General features: G+C 37.9%; 1 protein-coding gene across 1 annotated transcript in view; it reads left to right on the top strand.

Annotated features, from left to right (window-relative positions):
• NCOA2 (nuclear receptor coactivator 2) overlaps positions 1 to 24577 on the top strand; it is a 193612-nt gene that overhangs the window by 94456 nt on the left and 74579 nt on the right. The window contains exons 5-6 of the mRNA XM_057426226.1: positions 21823 to 21924; positions 22765 to 22937. Coding sequence (XP_057282209.1) covers positions 21842 to 21924; positions 22765 to 22937 — 256 coding nt within the window. The 5' untranslated portion in view covers positions 21823 to 21841. The remainder of the gene's footprint in view (positions 1 to 21822; positions 21925 to 22764; positions 22938 to 24577) is intronic.

Here is a 24577-nt window from a genome sequence, read left to right as displayed (position 1 = left end):
TATTCCTTAATATCCTATATTCAGTGATTGCCATTTTATTAGCACAAGGTTTTTTATCTTTTACCTCACCAAGTAAAATTTTAAGCTCTTTGATTTTCACAGTCCTTCAGTTAAATCTGTTTTATTGCATCAACCTCATTATAAAAAGGATCACACATAATTGTCCTGAAGTTGCTTTTTATTTCATATCAGTGTATTTAATTATTTTATTTTAAATCAGATTAATTCCAGCTGCTGCCGCTTCTTCTTTCACTTTTGTTTTATTTGGTCGGCTGCAGTCTCTGCCTCCTCAAATAGTGTTATCTCTTGACAGCCGTTATAGTTTTCCAGGAATATTTGTGCTCTGGCTCAGTTAAACAGGGATTTTTTCATGGTTCTGCCTGATACTGACAAAAATTATCACTAGAACACTTAAAAACTCTTAGTAGAAAAGCTAACTTTCTTTAGTTTCTCTTCCGTACCTCGTATCATCCACTGATATTATAGATGTTTAATAATACTAAAATCTGGAGCATGACCCTGCTTTACTGTGTATTAAATTCTGAATGGTTAAAGCAAGAGGTCAGTCCTCTATGTTTACTGTTCATCAGTGTTTACCTTTATCACTGTTTGCTGTTCAGAATTTCCACTGACTTACTGCTGTTTGACATGTTAGTAAGATTTGGCTAGAGTGGATGATGCAGCATTAAATTAGCTTATTATTTATTCTCAAATTTATAAAGAGCAACTGTCCCTGTTTCAGTTTTCACATGTGAAGCTAGTTGTAATGGGTAGCATCTTCCCTCTTCAGTGAGGTCTCTTGGAGGCATGTGAAACCCCAGAATTTCAGGGTCTGCAAGATACAGTCTCTTGTTTCCTCATGCTAATTGGCTTTCCAAATGCACAGCAGTGTCTGCAAGGCACTGGCAGTTAGAAGACAACTACTGAACATAAACGAGACATGAGATTTTTCTGACTTACTGGAAATACTAATTTCCTCTTCAGAGAGGTCTAGGAGAAGAGACCCACGTATTTGTCATCAGGTATGGTAATTTGCTGTATCCTGAACTAAAGGTAGAGGTCCTACTTGCATTAAACACAACAGCAACTTTCTGTTTCAAGGAAAACCACAGGCAACTTATCAAATCTTGCTGAGTTCACACAGCGTTGCTGTTATGGCTAGATGGAGTGTTACACTGTGCTGCCCTCCCTGGTTACCAGAGACCATGAAATTTCACTAAATGATTTCTTCCTTAATCCTCTACCTTGATTGAGTCATACGCTGTCATGGAGAAATATATTTGTTTCTAGCTGAGACTACATTAGAGAAAACCTACCTTATCCTTGAATGAATTAGTATGATTTGGTTTTGCTGTTAATAATAAATATTTTCTAGTCTGAACTCCTGTCTAATTTGTATCTCAGCCATCAAATCTTGCCAGCTGTTGGTCTGCAGATTTTGGGAACCTTTTATTGTCAGAAGCCTTTTCCCATGTCAGTTTTTCTGGGGTGGAATGAGGTGAAATAATGAGTTCGAGCTGATTTTAAAAATATATTCATTGAAAGGCACATTCTGTAGAGCTGAAAGCAATTTCTTGTAAAAAAAAAAAAACCCTACCAAAAAACCAAACCAAACCACCAAAACCTGCACTTTTCATAATTTAGCTGCATTCTGTTAAAAATGGATGGTAGCAGTAGATGTTACTACATTTATGTAATGTGTTTTGTTAATACAGCATTTATTTCTGTAGTATTTCCATTATGGTTTTCTCTGGTTGCTCAACTTCCTGTGTTGGGTTCCTCTTGTGTGCTCTCAGTGCAGATGGAAGCAATGCACTATCTTGAACTTGTCTTTCTGTGGGCTGAGGCCCATCTCCACCAGAAGGCACCTTTCTGCATATAACCTATAGAGAGCATTACCAAGCACCCCAAGGCAGAGGCTCTGAGCAGGGGATCTGACACTTTTTAAGTTTGCAAGAGGAAAAATAGTTGAGCTATTTCAGTTAAGCTAATGGAGCTGACCATTTCCAAATTGCACTGAAAGAACTCCTTTTTCTCTTCTCATACACCTTTTTCAGTGAAGGTAAGGGAGTGAAGCAGTAGATATTAAAAAAAAAAAAACAAACAACAAAAAAAAACCCCAAAAAACAAAAGGAAGGAATCACAGCCAACCATTACTCAAAAATCTCAGTTAACCGTAGTCATCAAACCCGTATTAAAAAAAAAAGAAAGAAAAAAGAGCTCAGTTGTCAGTGGACATGTCCACACAGAACTTAATTGCTATATATAGCTCAAACCGCAGTATTGAATTCTCCAGTCAGATATTGCAGAAACTTGCACACAGAATACTTCAAGTGGGTGGCTGGATGCACGCTCATGAAGTTATGAGAGCCTTTTTAAACTGTATTCAAGAAGCATGGATGTTTTCATACTACAAGGAGAAGTCAGCTGTAAAATCTTGAGAGATTGGGAAAGGAGGGGGAACGTTTTCATTGCCCTCAACGGACAGAAATCACAAGGTACTTAGCACTGTAGGTGTATGTACTGTTAAGACAGAATCTGATTGTGAGAAATGCCCAGTCCTCCAAATTCCAGTGAAAGTACATTTGGTACCATTCTTGTGTCCCTCAAGAGAAGATGCAAAGGTCAGAAAACCAAGAATTGTATACTTACCTATCTGTTGTATTTGTTTTTCCTCAACTGGCGACAGAAAAAGAATAATCTGCTTGGTTTTTAAGTAGTGGTCAATTAGGAGTTCCTGAAGTGGTGAAAAGTCAAGAGGTTTACAGTTTTGATGTGAAAACCCAAACAGTTTTGTTAGTGTTCAGATAAAGGAATTTTTTTTAATTGACGTAATATTTGAAAATTGTATGCTTGCTTCTACATTATTGAAATGTAACGCATGAAAAATAATTGTACTGTCTGAGTATTGTCTCAGCGGCAATATCCTCATTGTGCTTCTTGGCAGTCAGTCCTAGTAGTTTCTGCTTGTTGTTCTCTGTGCCGGTGTGGGGCTTTGCCTTTCCAGTCTTTCTCACAAGCAGTACTTAAGGCTGCCTAGTCAGCTTTCCTAAAAGTCAGTGGCCTCTTGCCTTGAATAAAGCCTGGTGAGTCAGCTTTGTAATCTTTCAAATACATCTTGAAGTGTCTTACTTGTCTGCATTGTAAACAAGGGCCAGCACTATAGCTAGCAGTTACGGTACCCCTTTGAATACTCCAAACTGAGAGGACTGAAGGATTATGAAGGTAGAATTTGATCATCATGGATATGGTATAAAGGGTGAGGGAAGGGACTGAAAAATCATGCTTTGGTATTAAGACAACTGAAAAGATAGGTTGGGATTCCTCTACCAGTCCTTGCCTCAGGTGCAGGTGTGTTAGAAGAAGAGCAATCAACATGATGATGTGTGTGGTATGTCCTTGCCTCTGCCCAATTCACTCTTTCCTAAGAAAAAATAAAGAAGAATAAAACACAGGCTCCAGAGAACTGTGAAATGCATGCAGTGAAAGCAGTTTTCGGCTTTATCAATTTCAGTTATTTGATCATGTTAAAATACAGATTGTGAATGTTGTAGTGAAGGTACAGCTTCCCTCTTGCCTACTGCAAAGCCACCTGTGGCTGGGTAAACAATGGGAAGCATCAATGAAATACATTTCTGAGAGAAAACTGGGATGAACCTCTTCTGTTGTGTAAGATGTTTGTAATAGGAAAAACTTTGCATTGTCAGATTTAGTTTTAAAGGTCACCTGCTCATCCCCAAATTCTGTGTACAATTCCCATGAAACTCTATTTAGAAGAAAACAATTCTGTCATTACCGTTGGAAGCCTGTATCCTCTCCCTGGTAAAAGCAAATAGCCTTTCCTCCTTTGCAGTTGCAGATTTCCTTATTTATATTCAGACTAGTGATTTCTACCAGGAATATTTTTTCCACTCATTTCTCCTTTCCTATTTTTTTTGTGTAGGATCAGTCTGTGCACTGCAGTAGTATGTTCCCTCTTCTCCATTTGCTTTATCTGTTCTCTGTTCTTCACTAAGCAATCAACTTAACAACATCTGTGTACTTACACTGCTTTCAGTCTTCAGTTCATATTTCAGTTTACATACAAGGACCCTTTTCTGTTACCTCCTTTTTACTTACACATAATTCCTTTCTAACACTGTAATTACTGTATTTGTGCTCACCATATTGTGTGGTCTTTGCATTTCTCATGATTCCTGTAAATATCAGCAGTACAGTTCTAGCTATGGTATCTGACTTCTGTGTTCCCATTTTTTATGTTTTCCTTAGAGTTGTACTTCACAAGTGATGTAATTTGTGTGTGTGTGTTCTTGTAAAAGCTCATTTTCCTTCTGGTGTTTGTCTATTAATATATTTTTTGAATATCAAAGATGCTCTCTGTAATCTTCACAGGTTTTCCCACATTTATGTAATTTTCCAATTTAAATAGTACACTTGATGTACCTTCCTTCAGCTAAGGAATTAATATGGAAAATGGAATTGACAATGTGTTTTAATAAAAAGATAACAAAGCAGTTCATGTGCTACTAGGCTTAAAGTTATGTGTAGCTCTGAATAATTTCATTTTGCTCTGTAGCTTTGAAATGGAAGGACATACTTGGGACTGGCAAAAAAAAAGAGTAGTGTTTACGTTTGTATATTTTACTAATGAATATAGTGTATTGCAATGGTGTCTTTATGGAACCATATTACTTCCTCCTGGACTGAGGATCTTTCTCACAGATTCTCTCTAAAGCATGGAAAAGAGAGAAGTGGAAAAGAGGATTCATGGTGCTGCAGAAGGAGCCCCATTCCAGCTTCCCTGCAGCAGAAAGATTGTGTCTCAGCTTCGATTGTAGCCTTGGAGCAGGGATTCCCCCAAAGCCTTGGACAGGGCCACTTTCCAGAGTAAAGCTGTCCCTAGGGAGAGGAGTAAACAGAGATGGTGATGGGGCAACATTGGCAAAGATGGTGTGTACAGGACAGTCACAGTTTCCTCATAATTTCCACTTTATCTTCGTATAAGTAAACCCACGGTCTCTAACTTTTTCAGTGTCTGGATAAACTGTGAGTTTATAATCAACATTGTTTTTAAGGAGAATAGCGTGGTGTACTGGGAAAAGATGGAAGTAGATGAAGAAAAGAAGATAATTATTTTTCTTTCTCAGATTTAAAAGAGTAGGTACAAAGTTGTTTTTGTGGGCTTGAAAATTACTTTAGAATACTTCATCCGCAGCTTGCTGAAACAGTTTGCAAAGCCCAGTGCTGAAATGTCAGGTAGAAGGCTGCACTGTGTGCCAAGGTGTCAGGGAAATGGTGTGGCAGCCCAGAAGGAGAAAGGTTTGTTCTGCTTTCAGTCTATGGAATACTTCAGTGAAGGAAGGACAGAGCAGAATGTCTGTCTGTATACTTTGCCTTTTAGAAGCAGCAAACCTTCTGTACAGGGCTTGGCACTCAGGAAGGATGGGAACTCTGAAGCTGAAGCTTAGGTAGGTTTCCCCACTAGGGAATGTATTTAAAAAATGCTTGAGATGTTTGTCAGGATACTGAGTTCAAGCAAGATAAATGATGTTATTTCAAAAAGGCAGTCTCACTGGAGGTTGCGGTGCAGGTAATTTGTTATTTGTGTTTTTACTGTATTTACAGGAGAGTTGAGTGCTGGGAGGGGTTGAACCGTAGGATGTTGTTGAGAGAAGAGTATCTATTGCAGCAGAACTAAAATTACAGGCAAAAATAAAAAAAAGAAAGTACTATAGGGGAAAAAGAGTAATTCTAGCATGCCAGCTATTCTGTACTGGGCATGCTTAATATTCAGTTTAGTCTCATGACATGTTTATGATCAGTGTGTGTGCCCCAATAAAGGCACTGCCTAAAAATGTATTTGATAATTAGTTTTGGTGCAAGAAGTAGTGAGAGCACATGTATTCCTCTTCTTCACCGGCTGCAGAGTTTGCTTCTCGATAGAGGAACATGCAGAATGATTTCAAGTGTGCCGGATTTGGGTTTCTCCTGGAGTCGTACCCTTAAAATCAGCAGAAGGGAGGGAGGGGAGGTACTCCGTCTATTATCATCAAGCTCTGCTAATGTAGCCCGGGCACCACGTGACTGCAGAAAAGGCTATTATCTCAATGAAAAGGAAACTGCTTTTTAGAGCAGCAACAGAACAGAAGCAGGAGGAATTTTCGAGTACTCCACCATGCTGGATTGTCAAAGGGGGATCTCTCTGATCAGCAGTTAGGGAAGGATTAACGTGGCCAGTTTGTCAGCTGTCATTAGAAGCAGATGACAGAGATGATAAGCTGCTGGTGCGCACGTCCTCACTCAGCATGTGCTTTGGTTTACATCAAGACATAACACTGGTTTGGGATAATGGAGAGCTGATATTTTTAAGACTGTAAATTTACTGGTAATTGTCTCTTTTTTTATTTTTCTTCTTCCTTCTTTTTTTTTTTAAATTTTTCCTCCCCCCCCCCTTGCTTCTAATAAAAAGCCAGTGTGATGGATGGGGAATTTATCTACATCTTGATCTGAAGACACAGAAAAACTAGTGAGATCTGCCTTCAACTGCAAAGGCTGGAAGACGACAAGGTGTGTTTCTGAAGTGCCGTGGCTTCATTGTTAGTGCTCTCTTTTTGCGTGTGCTCCTGTGTGTGCATCGTAGGTGTCTGGATGGGGGGGCAGGGAGGGGATGGACAAGGAGGGATTGTTGGTTTGGAGGAGTGGGAGGAAGAGCTGATTTCTTTTGAGCAAGATAGTTTAAAGATAATCTTTCTAAACAATAAATACAAAGAAACAATGTAAATTGAATTTTCTGGTTTCTGTAGTTCCCCCTTTTTTGTGGCTACAGGTGTACTTGTGGTTGCCTGTGACAGCTTTATGGGTTTATGAGGCTAAATATATCTGAGTCTGTGCACAGGTAATATTTTTGTGAGCAAGTTTTCTGGCATCCAGAATAACACACAAGCCCATCTATATTTTCCCATTGTCAAGAGGAGGTGGAGCCTGCGAGTGCCTTTTTCATTGCAGTAATTACTGTTAAATATTCAGTAATTTCTATGCATATGAAAAAGTACAGAGTAAGTCAAACTGAGACATTTTTGCAATAAAATTTCTCTTTCTGACCAAGAGCTTAAGTAGACAAAGCACACTGAAACATTTGTAGTCATTATATAACTTTCTCTATCCCCAGTCTTAATAGTTTCCTTTACAGGTATGTGATCCTGTAAACAGAATGACATTCAGTTAATCTTCAGACCTTGTATTTATCTCATGGTTATGCATGCTGATGTCATTAAGTATCTTGGCACGTTTACCTTTCTTTTAACCTTGGGAGAGCAACATTTAATATTGCATATTAATTAAATAGTAATATCCCCTGAAAAAAGGGTATAGATAGTTACTTTTAGTCAGTGAAGATAGTATGCCGTCTCCCCTGCTCGGGAAGTTATTGCAGGCTTGTTGGCTTTATTTTCCTGTTGTACACAGCATTAAGCCCAGCATTGCTCTTCACCTCACAGCAATAATACTAATCCCAGGCCACCAAAATAAAAAGATAAAATGAAGTGTTTGGTTTTGCATAGGAGTGCTCATTGTCACTTTGTTAGAATTTTGCCTTCAAACTTAAGGGCAGGATTGAGAAGATGCATAAGCCGGATCATTACTGCGGTACATTGTCAGTTTGCTTAAAGCATGTTTTCCCAGATTCATATTGGAATAGCAGTGGTGACTATCATGCTTAGAATCCATTTAATAATTAACTAAATACATACAGGAAATGCCATAGCTTATTTTATTTAGGACTTTGAAAAACTTGTGCTACTTTGAGATAGGAGGGGGGAAGGAAAATATTATTGTTTTTCAAATTAATGTAGTATGTGTTTGAAGAGACTTTATTTCATACTGTGAGGGCAGAGCCAGAACTGTAAACAAGTTAGCGCTATTTATTTGCTTGTTCCCTTTTGTCTAGGTTTGATTATTTTAATTGCAAAATACCTACATTTTGATACAGAGGCCGGGGGCAGGCAGTGCCATTGAGTAGAAGCTTGAGAGCCTGTCACGTTTGCGGCACCAAATGTCGAAGTCACAAGAGCAATGAAACTTCCTCTCTGCTTCTTGTGTTTTCTTCCTTTATTTCATTACAGAAGATCTAACAAGATAGTGGAGGCAGAGTAGTGCTTGCTCCAATGCTGGTACCTATGTTTGTAAAAAAAAACAGATTTTTGCTGCTTGTAAAGTCATTATGATTTGCCTGATGCCTTTTAGGATGCATTAAGGGGGGAGATTTGAACAAAATCTTCATTTTGTGCAGCCTGTGTTCTTCAGGTGACTCTGTGTGCTCACAAAACTGAAATTGAGGTGTTTTCTTTCATAAATATTTTCTTACAAAAGTACAGTATATAGCAAGTATAAAACTTCAAACACTATCTTTGACCACTCTTCTAAATCCTGTATGCTACTGTAGTCAACAAATGACACTGGTAATGTTCAAAAGTTGTTGTGCTTTTTTTCATATAAATTTTTTGTTATTACTTCGGTAAGATGAATTTCTCGTGCAAGGAGGGAAGACATGACTGCATTGCAAAATATACCATGGTGTAAGAAATAAAAACAGTCTTGGAAAATCTGAGCTAGCTTTGAAATATTTCATTTCACTCCAGAGTTCTTAGCATGATATTTAATAACAAATGTCATTAGGAAGTCAACTGGCTGGTTAAGTTTGCATTTCATTTAGTGCCATTTTATTTATTTACTTAGGGAAAAAACTGAGGAAAGGTGTGGAAACAACCCTAATTCTCAGAATCTACTTCATTAATAAATGAAATAAGTACTACAGAGTTACCTCATAATTGTAATAAGAGGGGCTAAGGAGTGGGTCTACAAGCCAAGCTATTTGAGATGACTAAATGAAAAGACTGTTGATAATCACTGTACGTGAGAGGAAATCCTGGTGGAGTTGTTTTACTGCCTGCATTCCTCCTTAGCTTTCCTTACTTCCTTACCTTCACCTATGGTAGGCCTAGAAGGATGCCTGAATTGGACTAAAAATCATTTACTTACAATGAGCAGGTGAAACTTTAGTCTCTGAAGGTTTGATTTGAAAACCTATGTCTTTCAGAAGTAGGCAACTCTCAGTATGCAGGAGTCTGTGCCTGACCCTGTGGGTAATTTCCCTGGTAGCCGGAGTTGAACAGTAATGGATTGGGAAGGGCTGGTTGGAATATGAGGATACAGAACTTAAGGAAGATGAGAGGAATTTGCTGAAAATCCTAAATGAAGAATTAAACCAAAAGTTTATGATAAATGCACTTAATTTGCAGTGTGTTGTACCCGAGTCTCCTCTTTGCTTTTTCTTTGTTCCCATTTCCTTTTCTCCCATTCATTCTGTCCCCAAAGAAACTTCATCATGATACTGTAATGCTCTGATTTTCCATTCCTAATAGCATAGACTGTTGTGATTGAGCAACCATCTAACACAAGATGCTTATGAAGACGCTTCTGTTAGAACTGAATGTTTTTCCAGGTATTTAGTCCAACTAGTTTAAATGTGTGTTATTTTTGACATTGGGGCAGTGTACTGCAGGTTTCTGGTCAACTTATTCTATGAATGGAGTGGCTATTTCATCCCCTCTTTAGTAATTGTATTTCAAAATTAAAAATACTTGGAATGTATGCTAATTCCTTCTTAGCATTTGTGAGTCTTCTTTACCATAAATGTTTTTATCATTAGCATATTATTTTCAGTTTATTTTTCCAAAGAAAATAAAATGGCTTATAAAGAATATTCAGCTTTAATAGTAGAGTAACTTTGTTTTCATTGGGCTGTAGGATACAAGCATAGGTGTGTCAGGCTCATGGAATGATTTATGTCCTGGAAAAGAGAGAAGTAACAGTTTGACATCTTGTAGTCTAGGAAGAAAAAAAATAGAAGCTTTGGTGAAGTCAGTGACAAAATTCTGATTTATTTCAGTTGAGTCCTGACTTCCCCTTAGAACTCCTCAATTTTTTCCAGAATGTCCTTTCTGCTGTTAAAGGAGCTCTGGTAAAGCTTGTAGGGTGTTGCCTGTAAGCACTGTGGAGGCCAAAGGTATATATGGATTTAAGAAGGAATTAGGCACAACTGAAGATAGGTTCATAGGGAGGAGGAGGGACAGCAACACCACAGCTAAGCTTGAACCACTGGTTGTCAGAGATAGAGAAAGGAGATAGCAGAGAGAAGGATCATTCTGCATCTGCCTTGTACTTTTTCCTGAGGCATCTGCTATTAGCTTTAATGACAGATTAGTGACTGCCTCTTTCATTTGACTCATATAGCCACTCCTATATATGTTTTATCTGGTAATAGTCTATATTTATATTTGTATGTGTCTATATACACACACTCTTGTGGATGCAAAGCTTGTGTCCACAAGGTTTTATTCCTTGGCAGTTGTTTTCCTTTAAGATGTGTTAAAAATATAATTAAACTTCAACTTTCTTGCTGCTGGTTTCAGCAAATAGAATGAAGACTGACATGAAATCTGAAGTAATTAGTAATGGGTGTTTATGTACGCAGATCATTTTTTAATCTCACGGATGTATTAAGAATGTATTTGATTAGGGTGTACAGGCTACTGTGGACATTTAATTTTTATCAAGTTAATGGTACTTCGTGAGTGTTTGCAAGACACTTATGTGGTCTCTGACATAATTTACTCTATTAGTTTTGATTTTTGTACTTAGTAACAATGTACAGACAGTACTCTCAATCGCTTTGCCAAGAGTTTAACATACATCTAACATGCACCTGTATTAAGTACAAAACTGTAATTCTGCATGTTGGGAGATGATACAAGTATAGTAGTTTATGCATATAGCTGTATTCCCTCAAAAAGCACATGTTAGACTGATTGTTCTTCAAACTTTAATAAAAAAAATATATAATTTTTTTTTCACTTCCCAGCTCTTATGCTGCTGTTCCAGTATAAATGGATGATACTGGCAGAGGTACCAGAATCAGCAGGAAGCACCTGCTGGGGGAAACTACTTGCTCATGCAAACACAGAATAGGGATAGGAGCCAAACCCCATCTAGTCTCTCCCACAACAGACGGGACTATGTCCTTCTCACCAGCACACCCTCTAGGAGCAAGGCTGAGGCAAGCCATCTTAGGCTGAGGAGAACATGGAATTTTCTGTGTGAAATGCTCTAAATGCATCTCAGAAGCAGAGTGGATGGGTAAGCCAGGTACTGTGCCAAAGAGGGTGATTTGGGTGTACAATTTCAAGAAGTGGTGCAGGGTTCTGACCTCATGTAGGCACCAGCCACATCCCTGACTGACAGAGGATGTCAACATGAAGCTGAATTTTTCCTTTACTATGAACATGGCCATTTGTGAAACTGAGTGCTATCATTTATTTAACTTGTATATAGGTATGTTTGGTCTACCGTTAACTTGCAACCTTTTGGAACAAAGAAGCTTGAATTCTGGGTTCTTAAACAGAAACTTTATTGTTAGACACTGTTAAACAAAATGCGTGCTTATGAGAGTATCTCAGTATTTTAGAATGAAGTGTGGAGTATATAAGTGTATCTTGCAGGTATGTGTGGAGTAGGCTATTCATTTGACACAAAAACAATGTCAAAATATGTAGAAATGCTTTAGATAATATTTAGGTACGCTTCCTGCAAGTCAGAGTTTTAATTCAATGCTTGGCATTCAAAAGAATGGCCTGAAGTTTCAACATACTTCCTAGTAATAGGTGGTTGGGTAGAAGAGAAAAATAAACCCTGTTAGGGCTGCAGCTATGTGAAAGTCAGAAAAACGGGTTCAGTTTTTAATGAGGCACCAGAGGAGATACACAAAGCTGGGTTTTCTGAACGGCAGCAAAAATTTCGGTAAAATCATGTTTTCAGTAACAGCACCTACTCCAGAACTGAAGGAACTTTGTTTTGATGACCAGATTAGAGCTATGAAAGGTAGCATGCAACATAAACATCTCTTGCTGAGGTTCCAGTGGAGGCTTGATTGCACATCATACTGCACCTGTGCATGTAGAGATGCTAAGTTGATCTTCGTAACCAGGAAGACGGACACCTCTCAAGGTGTGTGAAGTCATTGAAATCAAAATTGTTAAGTGATGGAAGGCAATTTAAATACGATAGGTTTGATATCTGCATGCATAGGTTTGATAACTGTGTTACAGAATACAGCTGATACAGAAACATGCTATTCTTTCTGACTCACCCTCTGCTTTTTACTTTTTAGCTTTATGGATTGCAGTTTCATGATATTTTTATTAATGGAATATATTTTATCTAAAGTAACCAGACTGTTATTTGACAGGCATTTAACTGGTATTAAATCCTAACGTAGGCGTACCCATGCAACAGAGATGTATAAATGCCTTTATCTATTGTGATTGGTCGTGTTTTTCTCGCTGCCAAAATAGACATCTTGAAAATCACACTGAACTGTACAAGATTACTGGTATTCTTGGTAATCTATGGAATTGTATCAGTTATGTTTATGAGATTAGAAAGTATTCCCGGATTTGAGTTTCTCCATGGTGCCTTACTCTTGTGAGAGCAGTTTTCAGTCTTCCCCTCTCTCTGATCTGGTTTTCCCCATGCTTTTTGGTGGTCTCTAGAGGGGAAAACTGGTGTGGGAATTTTAGTGGACAAATAAGTTTTGAAACTGATATTGGCACAGAGGATTCAGTAGAAGTTAAAATATGCTTAACTCACTGTTCCAGAAGTATCATCAACTGGAAATAAAAGCTATTTAAGTACAAATTTTCCTGTAGTATTACCCTTTCCTGTGTTGTTAGATTTGCTTCGTCAGCTGTGCCTTTCACAAAGTTTTACTTTAAATCACACTAGATTTGACATACTAGGCTTCTAAATCAGTCTCACTAAGTTGTTAATAATTGTGAACTGTAAGAAAAATTCTAGATTAAATAAACATTGGGGGGGTGGGGGGGTGGAATTTGAGCTCTTCCTTTTCCAGTGAAAATGTTTGCAGGCTTAATAGTTTTGCAGCCATAATCTGATACTTATCAAATGTAACCTAGAAGGTTAAATGGGTTTAGAATTACTTTTGTTTTTCTGTTTTTTATTGTTTTCTAATTTATCTATGCACCACAAACAAAATGACACAATAATGACTGTCATATTTACGGATAATGTTTTGGCACTGTATTTTGGTGTTTTAGTCTGGTGTTTTAAGGGGAGCTTTAGTGGTATTAAGCTGCGATTCTCTTGTCTTTGAGTATTAAGAATCTCAATAACAAGAGAGAGGTAGAATCCCAAACCTGAAATTATGATACAGTCTTGAACAGTTTTTTGTGGTGGGTACAGCCTACCTCCTCTTTGACAGTGTTTTGATGAAAACAGACTTTTTCCTCTTTAAAAGTGGGAATTGAGCATACCTAGTATATGTTATGTAAAAAAAACAAAAAGCTACTTTCTTCCTCTGATATTTTTTCTCTGTTTTCTTCTTAAAGCCTAATCTTACTATTCCTGGGCATATTAGAGGTGGCTGACATAGCCTAATCCGTAAGCAGCTGAATGGCTATCTTAAGAGCCTTTGCCTATGGGAATACAGAAGGTAGGAGCCATCTTACAGTGCTGGATCAGCCTGGAGGGTGTTTTGCAAAGTCTCAAGCAGGACCGAGGGTTTCTCAGACTTGTGGTTTTGAGTAGTTGAGAAAAACCTTTTTCTCCTTCAAGATTTAGGTAGATATTAAAGAAAATCCTATTAAATACCACTCTGTAACACTGAGCATTAATGTTAGCCATTTATTTGATTGTTACAACATGTGTTAAAAGAGTTGCTGCCGCCCTTTTGCAGCCTAATGTGTTTATTAGACGGTCTTCCCGGTGGCATCTTGAAGTGTTTTTCAGGTAAAAAATTCATGAGCATTATTGGCTTTCAGTCTGCAAATGGAATATGTCATCTTCTTACTATCTAATACACCACTCTAAAGCCATTATACAGTAGTATGGAAAAAGATATTGTTGAGGAAGAAGGCTTTGGCTTAAACATTTGTTTATAGTCTGTTATAGCTTTGTAGACTGAGCAAAAATGTGAGTAGTAGATGTTGGAGCCAGTTTTATACATGGGCTCAATGGCATCTGCTACTAAATTATCTTCTTAGTTCTAGTTTCTGGATTTCAAGAATAAAAGAGAATTTAGTAAATATTACCATGAATCTCATTTTAACATTACCTATAATAGACTCTCTTTCAAACGAAATCATATCTTCTAAGTGACAAGTGTTATTTTCAGATAGAAAAGGCTACAGGTGCATGTCAGATTTTAGTGTAAATCCTTTAAAGGTAACTAGTTCTTCAGCTTGCTGCTACTACCTTCCTCATAGAAACTCTGTTTTCTGTTTGCGTTACACTAAATGACTGTTGTAGGGTGGCAAAGATTTGAGGCAGTTTCCTCTATAGTGAAAGTGCTTGTGCTGTTTCAGAGAAAAAGCATATCCTTGAAGAAGTTAATTTATATTTGTAATTTGAAGTTACCATCAGCAACCAAGGTATTGGGCATCTTGTTTTTTTGGCAGACTGGTAGTTTGTGGTATATCCCAATTCCAGGTGTTCAGTGATGAAGAATGGGCATAGTAAGTCAGTTGTAGAACGTATAGCTTATGTATGCAAAGTGTGCAGGAGGATGGTTTACTATATCTTTAACTTTCTTTCCTGACAGACTTTTTAGCAGTGGATTCTTGCTTTGATTTAATTTTACCAGACACAAAGTCTTTTTTTCCTGCTTCTTTCATTTCCCTTGCTCTTCACCTCTATTTTACTACTCCTTTCCAGACTTTGATCCATTTTCTCTGGATTTGTTGAAATACCCACGCAAGAGAAAGTTTGCACATGACGAGGCTGAGCTTTTTCGATAGCAATGTGGTGTGTTGGGTGGGTGGGCTCAATTAACTGATTGGGAGTCTAACGGGTCTACAATGAAAAGTGCTGTGAGACAAAGCAACCCTTCCTCCTGAACTGCTGTGGCTGAACAATGAAAGGTTGGCCCTATGCTCCAGTGGCTCCAGCCTCTGATCTAGCATCTTATCTTGCCTCTGACAGCGATTTCCTTCTGAGGCCTGAGAAAGTGGCTGGCAAATATTGCCTTCTTCAAAAGGATTAAAGACTGCAGTGTATATCAATATTAAATATTTTCCAGTTCAGAAGTGGAGCCAGTGAAAAAAAGAGTTCATGAGCAGGAAAAAATGTGAAGAATCAGAAGTTGCTTGTGACTTCCAACTTTCCTCTGGCTTCTACCAGAATAAATGCTATATTGATGTACATCAGTAATTTTGAAACTGAGACTGAAAGCTTCTAGTCATGAGAACTTCACAGGAAAAGACTATGAATTATAATGGCTGCATGTTTAATGTATAATTAACCAAAGGAATATGAGCTGTTTATATTTTTAAATTGGGTTATTAGAGAAAATTTTTGCCAATTTTTTCATTAATTTACTATATTTTTGGTCAGTAAACAGCTTTTTTACTGTTTGTTACTCCATAAAACAGTGACTTTAATAAATCACTTCTATATTTATCAGCTGAGGCTACACCAAATGCAGGAGGTATTGGTGTGCTGGAAGGTTGATAGTATAGTATTGCTACCTGATTGCCTGCTATATGGTATTTTACCTTTTGTTTGTTACTTTTCAGGTTGAAATAGCAGCTTTGAAGGTGTAATCCTCATTTATTCTTTAACTGCATTTGTTAGGCTTATAATAAATCTGACAGTTTAACAGGCCTTGTTTGGAAGATGGCCTGCCCTGATAAGAGATAAAATGCACATTATCTTCTTCTGCATTGACTCTGGATGATTGGCTGCTTTCACTGATGCTGAGGATCAGTGCTGGAACATTTACTCTGCATGCCCATGTTCCTGTGTGGCATTTGAGGAATGGAGGAGATGTTACAAATTCATGCAATGGATTTGTGCTAGATTTTTTTCTATCTCCTCCTTCATGGGGACTCTATTTTTCTTTTTTTTCTCCCATGTGTTTTATTTTTGGGTTTGCATTGTTTTATTTTTTTCCCTTTGAAAGATGAATGTTTACTATTGCTTTATAATTAGGTTAAGTCTGTGTACTCTAACTCTGAGAGGTTGCTGGTAGAGGATGTGAAGGAGGATGTGCTGTCACAACGAAAGCAGAAACTATTGTTTTATTACTGATAACAAGAAAAAATGAATGTAAGCCTCTTTCAGGCTCAATTGTTTCAGTATCCCAGCATCTGGTAGAAACTGGTTAGGTCTCAATTACTGTAATTGCAATCATATAGTGTCGAAGAGTTTATTGATTTAATATTTCAGTGTTTGCAATTTACATTTAATTATTGGAAAAAATAGACAGTGATTTTGTCTACAAGTATTTTGGATGATTAGACCTCTGGTAGCAAAATGGAGAAAGTGGTATAATGCACTTACAGCGTTAAATCTAAATACAAAGAAAGTATTTACTTACCTGAGACTACCTGTTGGTACAGGTCATCTGTTGGAGCCTAAAATTAGTTCTTTGGGTATTTTTAGTAATAGGAATTCTACTTCTCTAATTATCTCCTTCCTTATGCGAAAACCCTGTGGTGGGTGTATTTATCTTTCCGTTACTCTATTGCTCCTCATTTGATGCCCAGTGGAATTGAAGCTTGAGGGTCATCTGAATCGGCATTAGAAATTTGGCTCTTAGTTATTGTTGTAGGGTTTTTTTTTGTAGGACAAATGGAACAAAAACTAAATATATATTGAGTAGAAAAATCTGCTACCAGCAGTGAAGGCAAAATACTAATCCCACATTGGGATATTACATTTGTATTTTGGAGCGCAGTACAGCTCCCAGACAACTTACACAATGAAAAAGGGAGTGCCTGGACTTGCATGACACTTCATTCTGCAAGACATGCATTCAAATTCAGCTTTGTAAGACATTTTCTTTGAAATAAAAATTGGTTTGGTTCAGCATCTGACATATCATGGTGCTATTTTTTTCATTAACAAACATATGTCTCTGTTTGTCTCTCCTCAATGCAGTGATTACTCCTCGTTTTGTTTTTTACTAATTCCCAATTTGGTTAATCCTTTTCCTATTCTTTACCATACTAATAAGCCTTGCCAGCTTGTTTCAGAAGACATATGGTAGAGCTGATACTACATTTCCATTTCTTCTAAAACACTAAATGAACCAAACTGTGCAATTTCTTTATCTTTGTTTTTTTTTTCTGGGAATTCCTGCAGAGATGTATAAAAAGATCAGAGGAGCAGGATGAATGCTGCTTTCTAATCTAAGGTAGTTCCCTATAGGGGAGGTTTATTGAAGTAAAACTTTGAGCCTCTGACTTGTCATCCTACTCTTAGTGGCATCAGTTTTGAATTGTCATGTTTCCTGGAAAATTTCACACTTCAGGTTTGGGAGATGTGTTTTCTGGTCTGAGAAGCTGTCTGTGTGGTTCTGGAGCAACTTTAGAAGTCCCTAGATTGTCCTGTTAAAATATTAATCTATTTAATGTTATGGATTTTTTATATTATGAAACTATTAGTAATAATGAATAACCAAGACGTTTTGGGGTTGATAAATTAATATCTATGGAGGGACTTAGGGCAGAACCTAAAAATATGCAGTGTGGCTGCTCCTGACCCACAGATGTTTGTATGTCTACAATTCATCTATCAATTCAATCTAAATTCATAAGATTTTCCCCTTCTCATTTCAAAGTTTCCTAGGTGCCTGATCTTAGGTACTACACGTGCCCAGAGGTACTTTCTTCTGAAAAATGTGGTTTTAGTTCCTTGCTGCCACATTAAATTTGTGGAGGTACCTAAATCCCCCAGACATCTTCATCTACTGGTATTCATAGATCTTGAATGTGAATTAGCTTATACAAAAAAAAAAAAAAACACCACCACATTGCTTCAAAACAAAAGCTGCTTTCTTTTTAAGAGACATGAGGAAGCTGGAGGGTGCTTATCTCTTTGACTCTACTTGTTAAGAGTCAGTGCTGAGAAATGGGAAGTACATGTTTGCTACCCTTCTCAGCAGAAGCTACCCTTCTCTTAAGACAGTGTTTGAAGTACTTACCTGTGAATTTAGTAGTATGGTCTACAAACCTGAAGATTCCTACTGCACTGCAGGAGTTAACTGTGCCCTCTTAACTTCATGAACATCCAGGTTTCACAAGCAGATAGCCTACCACCTAGGAGGCTGTCCTGCCTGGTGAAAAATACAGGCTTGAAATCCTTCTGCAAGAGGGAACTGAATCAATTGCCCAGTTTCTGGCTATTGTATTTGGTACGTAGCATTATGGAGGAGCAGGGCAGCAGATTATCTATGCCCATCTTATAAAAGTTGATTTCTCCTCATTTCTTCTAACTCAGGAGAATATTTTAGTTTCTTAATCCCCAAAGAACAGCAGAATTTAACCTGTCCTAGTCAGCCACATAATCCCTAGGGAGATAGAGTTTGTGGGTACATCCTCTTGATTTTAGTACTGTGTACTAGATACCGCTTAGTGACTTTCATTTCAGCCCCTGAGATTTTTTTTAGATTGTATTAGTATTGTCTGTCTAGCTACTGACACTGGATTTTACATCTGCTCTGGAGCACCAGGTCATGGACAGCATAGGAGCTGCAGAGCCTGTACAGATCTTTGAGGTATAGAATGTAATTTCTAATGAAGACATAGGGGAGAGCAGAAAGCAAACATGGTAGTAGGTGGTAGATTTCCAGAAAAATTTATGATGAGTAAAAAGAAACGGGTAACTCATTCTAAGAACAAACTGATAAGGCTGCGGAGGAAAAGACGTAATGGCCTGTAAGTGCAAACAAAATAAATAATTTATTTGTCTAGAACCATTTACTATGTTTAATAGAGAAGGTACTAGTTTCATGATACCACTTTTGTTCCCTTAAATACAAAAGGCTGAAGATGTTTGTGGTGGGAGGATAGTTTTATTATGTCTTCTGAAGGCAGATACTGTAGATCTAGTGGCATTCCTACAGAATAGCATCAGTGTGAATGAAAAGAATTGATACATGCATTGGTGGCATATGCTGGAGAAGGACTTCTTACAAGGACATGTAATGATAGGACGAGGGGGAATTGCTTTAAACAGAAGGAGGGTAGATTTAGATTAGATATTAGGAAAATGTTCTTAACTGTGATGGTGGTGAGACACTGGAAAAGGTTGCCTCAAGAAGCTGCGGATGACCCATTCCTGGAACTGTTAGGGGCCAGGCTGGATGGGGCTTTGATCAACCTCATCTAGTGGAAAGTGCTCTGCCTGAGGTAGGGTGGTTGGATGGAACTACATGAGCTTTAAAGTCTCTTGCAACCGAAACCATTCTATGATTCTATGGTGGAGCTACCCATGAAACTTTGGTTACTGCAAAAAGGCACTTCCCTTTGCAGTAATCCTGACAGAGTAGCTGGGAAAACTTGTCAATGATTGTTCCTATTGCTTTCTTGTAGAGGAATGGGGTGTGGAGGGGTTGTTCCCCCCAAATGCTTTTCTCTGGCTTTAATTCTTACTACTCAGGGGAAGAAGATGGAATTTGAATGTTCGACTGATTTTCATGAATTGTGGTGCTTGCTTTTCTGAAGAATAATAGTGAATTGGTTTACATTTCTCAGGTATTACTTGGGAAACGTGAGAAATTAAGGGATTCCCCAGCCTTTAGGCCACCTGAACTTTAGGTCACCATCTGAGTCCTTCTCAGAGGTCAGATGATCTCAGGCATGTACAGCTTCTTTATGCTGAATTTTTCTCACCGTGGTCAGTAAAAAATTCAGTCATTTGAACAGAGCCCTAAGGACACTTCCAGCTTTCCACTGACAGATATGTGGAACTGTTGTCTCCTGATAACTTCTCTTAATTACTGACAGTTTTCTTAATAGTATCTTGCTCCTTCCTTGGAGCTCTGCTTGTCATACTTGTGATACTGCATATTTTCACAGAAGTGAAACACATCAGATGGATGTATATTTCTACTTTTGTATTTGAATAGACGTGAATGACTGCTGGGGCTGGAAATAAGTGAAGATACTGATTTAAGGAACAACCAGTTTCACAGGCCACACTGGAGACTGCAGTAGATGTTTCATGCTCTGCAGTAAGGTCAGTGTTGGTGTGGCAGTATGAATGCCCTGACTGCATCACTGGAGAATTGCAGAGTTCTCCAGCAAGTACACAGTGATGGAGTTTGTGATGGCGTGTCTTCCCTTTGAGAGCTCAGCTCTGCTTTACTGTGGAATCAGTGTTCCCTTCTTCTTCTTGCAGTGGGTTGTTCTCAAAAGGTTGGCAGTGTGTATATGCATATGGATATACATGGCCAGACTGGATGGGCTTCAAGCAACCTGGTCTAGTGGAAAGTCTCCCTGCCCATGGCAGGGTATTTGGAACTACAATCTTTAAGGTCCTTTCCAACACAAACCATTCTGTGGGTAAACTCAGTAGAGAAAAGATATTTTCAAATAGAATCTGATACCATCCATTCAATGACCAGGTGGGAGCTGTGTTTCAGGCATGATCCCATCTTTTCCATGAAACCTGAGCAGTATTTAAAAAAACAAAAACAAATATAACAAAACAAAACCGCCACTTGGTTTAGGGAAAAATTAGCTGGTGCTCAGTTCTGAATCTGAGATGGCTTGGAGTCTTTGTTTGCCTGTTCAGGTTTCAGTAAGTAGCCTTTCTCAGCATCCCTGCAGAACTGCTTGGATCATAGTCTTCAGGCTGTTTTTGCTGATATCTTGATTCAGCCAGTTCATTGGGAAAACCTAGATTTCCAGAACATCCTGTTACCAGCACACCTATTACCTGTGAACATCCACAGCTGCTAGATTTTATAAAGTGTCAAAAAGGAAAAAGCAAAAGAGCACTGCAGTTTTAACCCGCAGCAGTTCCCTCATTAAATTCAGTGCATCCTGACCGGGCCAGCAGAGGGAAGAGAACTGGTGGGACAGAAGTGAAGGGCTTGAAGAAGCTGGTAAACCCCCTTGTTTTGATACCTGATTTCCATTTTATGCTGATGTGAAGTGATCATAGAATTACAGGCTCCAGCTCTTACTTTAGCATGGTATGAATCACTTCCCTATGTCCTTCGTAGTAGTGCTTTCTGCCTCCAGAATATTGGCATTTTTTAAGGAGTATGTAACCTGGGGCAGGCGAGTTTTGTTTATTCCTATGGTGCACAGGACAGCAGACAGCCAGGAGCAGGGCAGGATTTCCATGGGCTGTTTATTGCACAAATTGTAATAAGCTTGTGTTGTTTTAACACATGATAGCTTGACAAGTTGTTTTCCTTATGAGGTAGATTATATGCACAAAATATTTATCAGTTCCTCAGTGATCTCTAGTGTTGACAGATGTTCTGTTTCTACAGTATTGCACATGTTCTTGTGCAAGTATTATCTTTTGATTTTTAACTAAAGCTGCATGTGCTACCTTTTCATGTAGCTGGGATACACATTTCATTTAATGTATATCAATTCTGTTGTGTTTTTCTTGTTGTGTGGCCCTATGGCTTTTCTTTTGTCTTTCCTTATTCAACCTTGCAAAATTGCCATGAAAATTCAGCAACCCAGGCACAAAACGTACTTATCTGGTAGCAGGCAGAGATGAGAACACTTTGCTTGCCCACCACAAATTTCCTTCTGAAGGAGTTTTGTGTAGCATTTTGTGGTGTCATAAACACAGAGTTTTTATTGGTACCTCTCAAAAAAACCCTCTATTTTAAATGATAGATTTGCCAAGTAAAAACTGAGTTGAGCATGGAATGAGAAACTTGAGAACAGAGAGCTCATGATTCTTCCACCATAACCTTTTCTTGCCCTTTCTTCTTTTTAGTTGCTGATATGTGTTCAAGATGAGTGGGATGGGAGAAAATACCTCTGACCCAACCAGAGCAGAGTCAAGAAAGCGCAAGGATCCCGATCAGCTTGGACCCAGGTTAGACCATTTATTTCTGAGGATACTGAAAAAGCAACACTGAAATTGTTACACGTGCACACATTTTTCAGTTAGAAAATTACAAACTTACATTCTTGCTAAGAAAAGTCAATACCAAACTATTCTGATGCGGTAATTTTGTATTGTGGCTTTGGGGTGGGGGCTTATGTCTTCTATTATTATTTGGTTGGTTGGTTTGAATCCAGTGTAGTGCCAAAATACAAAATTTAGGTGACAATTTAGGAGCTATGTAAAAATGTTTTTTGGGTAATCATTGCAAGGAGTCTTATTCAGTCACTCATTCCGGCAGTTCTTGTTCATCATAATCAGGGACTTGAAAAATATTTTTAAGTTTTATGGCAGTTACATTACCAACGCAAATAGATTTTAAAGCATATCCACTCATTTACCATTTCTTCTTGCAACTGTCTGTCATAATTTCGCAAGGAGGCAGAGAGTATGAGTTGTTTGGTTTAGCTTCTGAAGCTGTTTTATTTTCTCTTACACTGTCACTATATAATACTCCCTGGATTCTCAACACCATGTGGAGGGATGTTTGTTAAATGTTCAAATCCCATTCCCCCAGTTAATCTTTGGTTTTGAATTTCAAATCTCAAACCTCTTTTAAACAAAAATGTAACTGCTGGGAGTGGAGCAGGGGGGAAGTAGTGTTTTTTAATGCTCCTTTCCTTCTTTGCTTGAGAAACTTGTAAGTTAGACTTTTGAAGTGAGAGGAGACAGTTGTCTCTGGTTTTGTTAAACTGCTCTCAAACCATTTGAAATCATCTTTGCGCTGGGCAGAAGGCAGGCAAAGTGACATTAAATAAAATCCTTTTCCAGCCCTAAAAGAAGCACTGAGAAACGCAATCGTGAGCAAGAGAATAAATACATAGAAGAACTTGCAGAGCTGATTTTTGCAAATTTTAATGATATTGACAACTTTAACTTTAAACCTGACAAATGTGCAATCTTGAAAGAAACTGTGAAGCAAATTCGTCAGATAAAAGAACAAGGTAAGAAGACTAATTAATTGACTTTGAATATTTTCTGTGTTGATTATTGCTTTATTTTTGGCAAACCTGATGGTCTCTTCAGCTTTTCTTTAGCAAATTCCCAGGTTTTTCATTAATCAGTATTGAAAAGTGCTGTAGTTCATGTGAAGAGAGTGTGGTAAGTATCTTATCACTATTTTAAGAGTAAGTCTCACAGAAAATTCAGAACTTGCAGAGAGAGAGAGAAAAAAATCGGTCAGTCCGAGGCGTGCATATAATGGAACTAAAATGACTTGTGCTTTTACAAAAGTTAACTAGCGGATGGCATTGGCGGGAAAGAAAGAATACTTGCATACTCTTACATGGATGATGAATCCATGCAAAATAGGAATGATCCAGGAGAGGGGGGTATGAAAGTATTCTTCGTTCCCCCTTTTGCTTTCTTTTGTTCGTATGAATAGATATTGTGGACTAAATTATCTGTGTCCCTTAAATGCTGACATCATATCCTCAACTACAATAGGTTTGAAACTATTCTAATCTCTAGATAGGGTCTTGTTATAAATGCAAACCAGAGAACGTGACAGTTTTCTTCCTGTTCTTTGTCTAGAAGATTAGTTTTGTATTTCTTTTCTTTACATATATGTCCTATTTAAAGAAAAAAAAATTAAATAGTTTAGAAACTAGAAATTTTTGGAAGTTGGTTTTGTGGCACAGGTCTGTCTGGGCAGGCATGAATAGCACTGCAGGTGTTTGGGGCAGATTCAAATTCTTAAAGTAGGTGTGTATCATTTTTCTTTTAATATGAAAGATTTCAATCTCTTTATAGACTGTGTTTAGAGAGATTCCTTTGCTTTTTGAACATGTTAACATTTTTCACTTTTCAATATTCTGTGATTTCTGTGGAAAGTAATGCTTCCTTTTCCATACTGTATGTGTGAAATTACAGATGTGGAGATTAATGTTGGATAATTTAGATACAGGTTTATTTCTAAAACAAGTAGATCTGCTGTTTCAGGCATCAGCCTATTCAAAGCTAAATGTAAAGTGGACAGTGTCAAATAGTATTAACTGCCACCAGAGTGGCTCCAATTGATTCATTTGGAGGAATGTTCGTGTTTCTTAGCCTGTTCTCTTCTTATTGCTATTTGGTTGCAGTAATTTTTTACGTGGATATTCTAGTGAAGTTGCTGTGACCCATATTGGAAGTATACCTCTTAATGCTGCACGGTGCTCATCGTCATTTCTTGCTGGCTTTTTGAGATTTTATTTTTATTTCCTTATGTTTGGTTCTTCTTCCTTTTCTTACATTCAGTTTTGCACTTTTGTTTTGCTGTCACCAGGAGATACATTTTCCTTACCATTACCTGGGAAGGAATAAAGACAAAAAGAATATGTTTTCCTAGGAAGTGGGTGCACAGAGGAAAGTCTGTTAGTCCATTTGGTAATTCTCTCAGCAGCTCTAGAAAATCAGTCTGAAAATCTGGCTCTAACTAATGGCAACTTTGGCACATCCAGGGTTTTGTTATTCAGGACCAATATCATAAAAACATTTTTCATATTGTTGTAAAATGTTCTCACTCATCAGACCAGGTTACATGTAAATTATTTAAGTCATAATGGGCCAGAATTGTACCAAAGCTGAATGTGCACTTAATTTT

Source organism: Pezoporus wallicus, unplaced genomic scaffold, assembly GCF_028554395.1.
Source record: "Pezoporus wallicus isolate ANWC-B61680 ecotype Strahan unplaced genomic scaffold, APGP_CSIRO_Pwel_v1 contig_4131, whole genome shotgun sequence".
NCBI classification, from domain to species: Eukaryota; Metazoa; Chordata; class Aves; order Psittaciformes; family Psittacidae; genus Pezoporus; species Pezoporus wallicus.
Note: the sequence above shows the minus strand (reverse complement) of the source record. Positions and strands in the feature narration are given on the sequence as shown.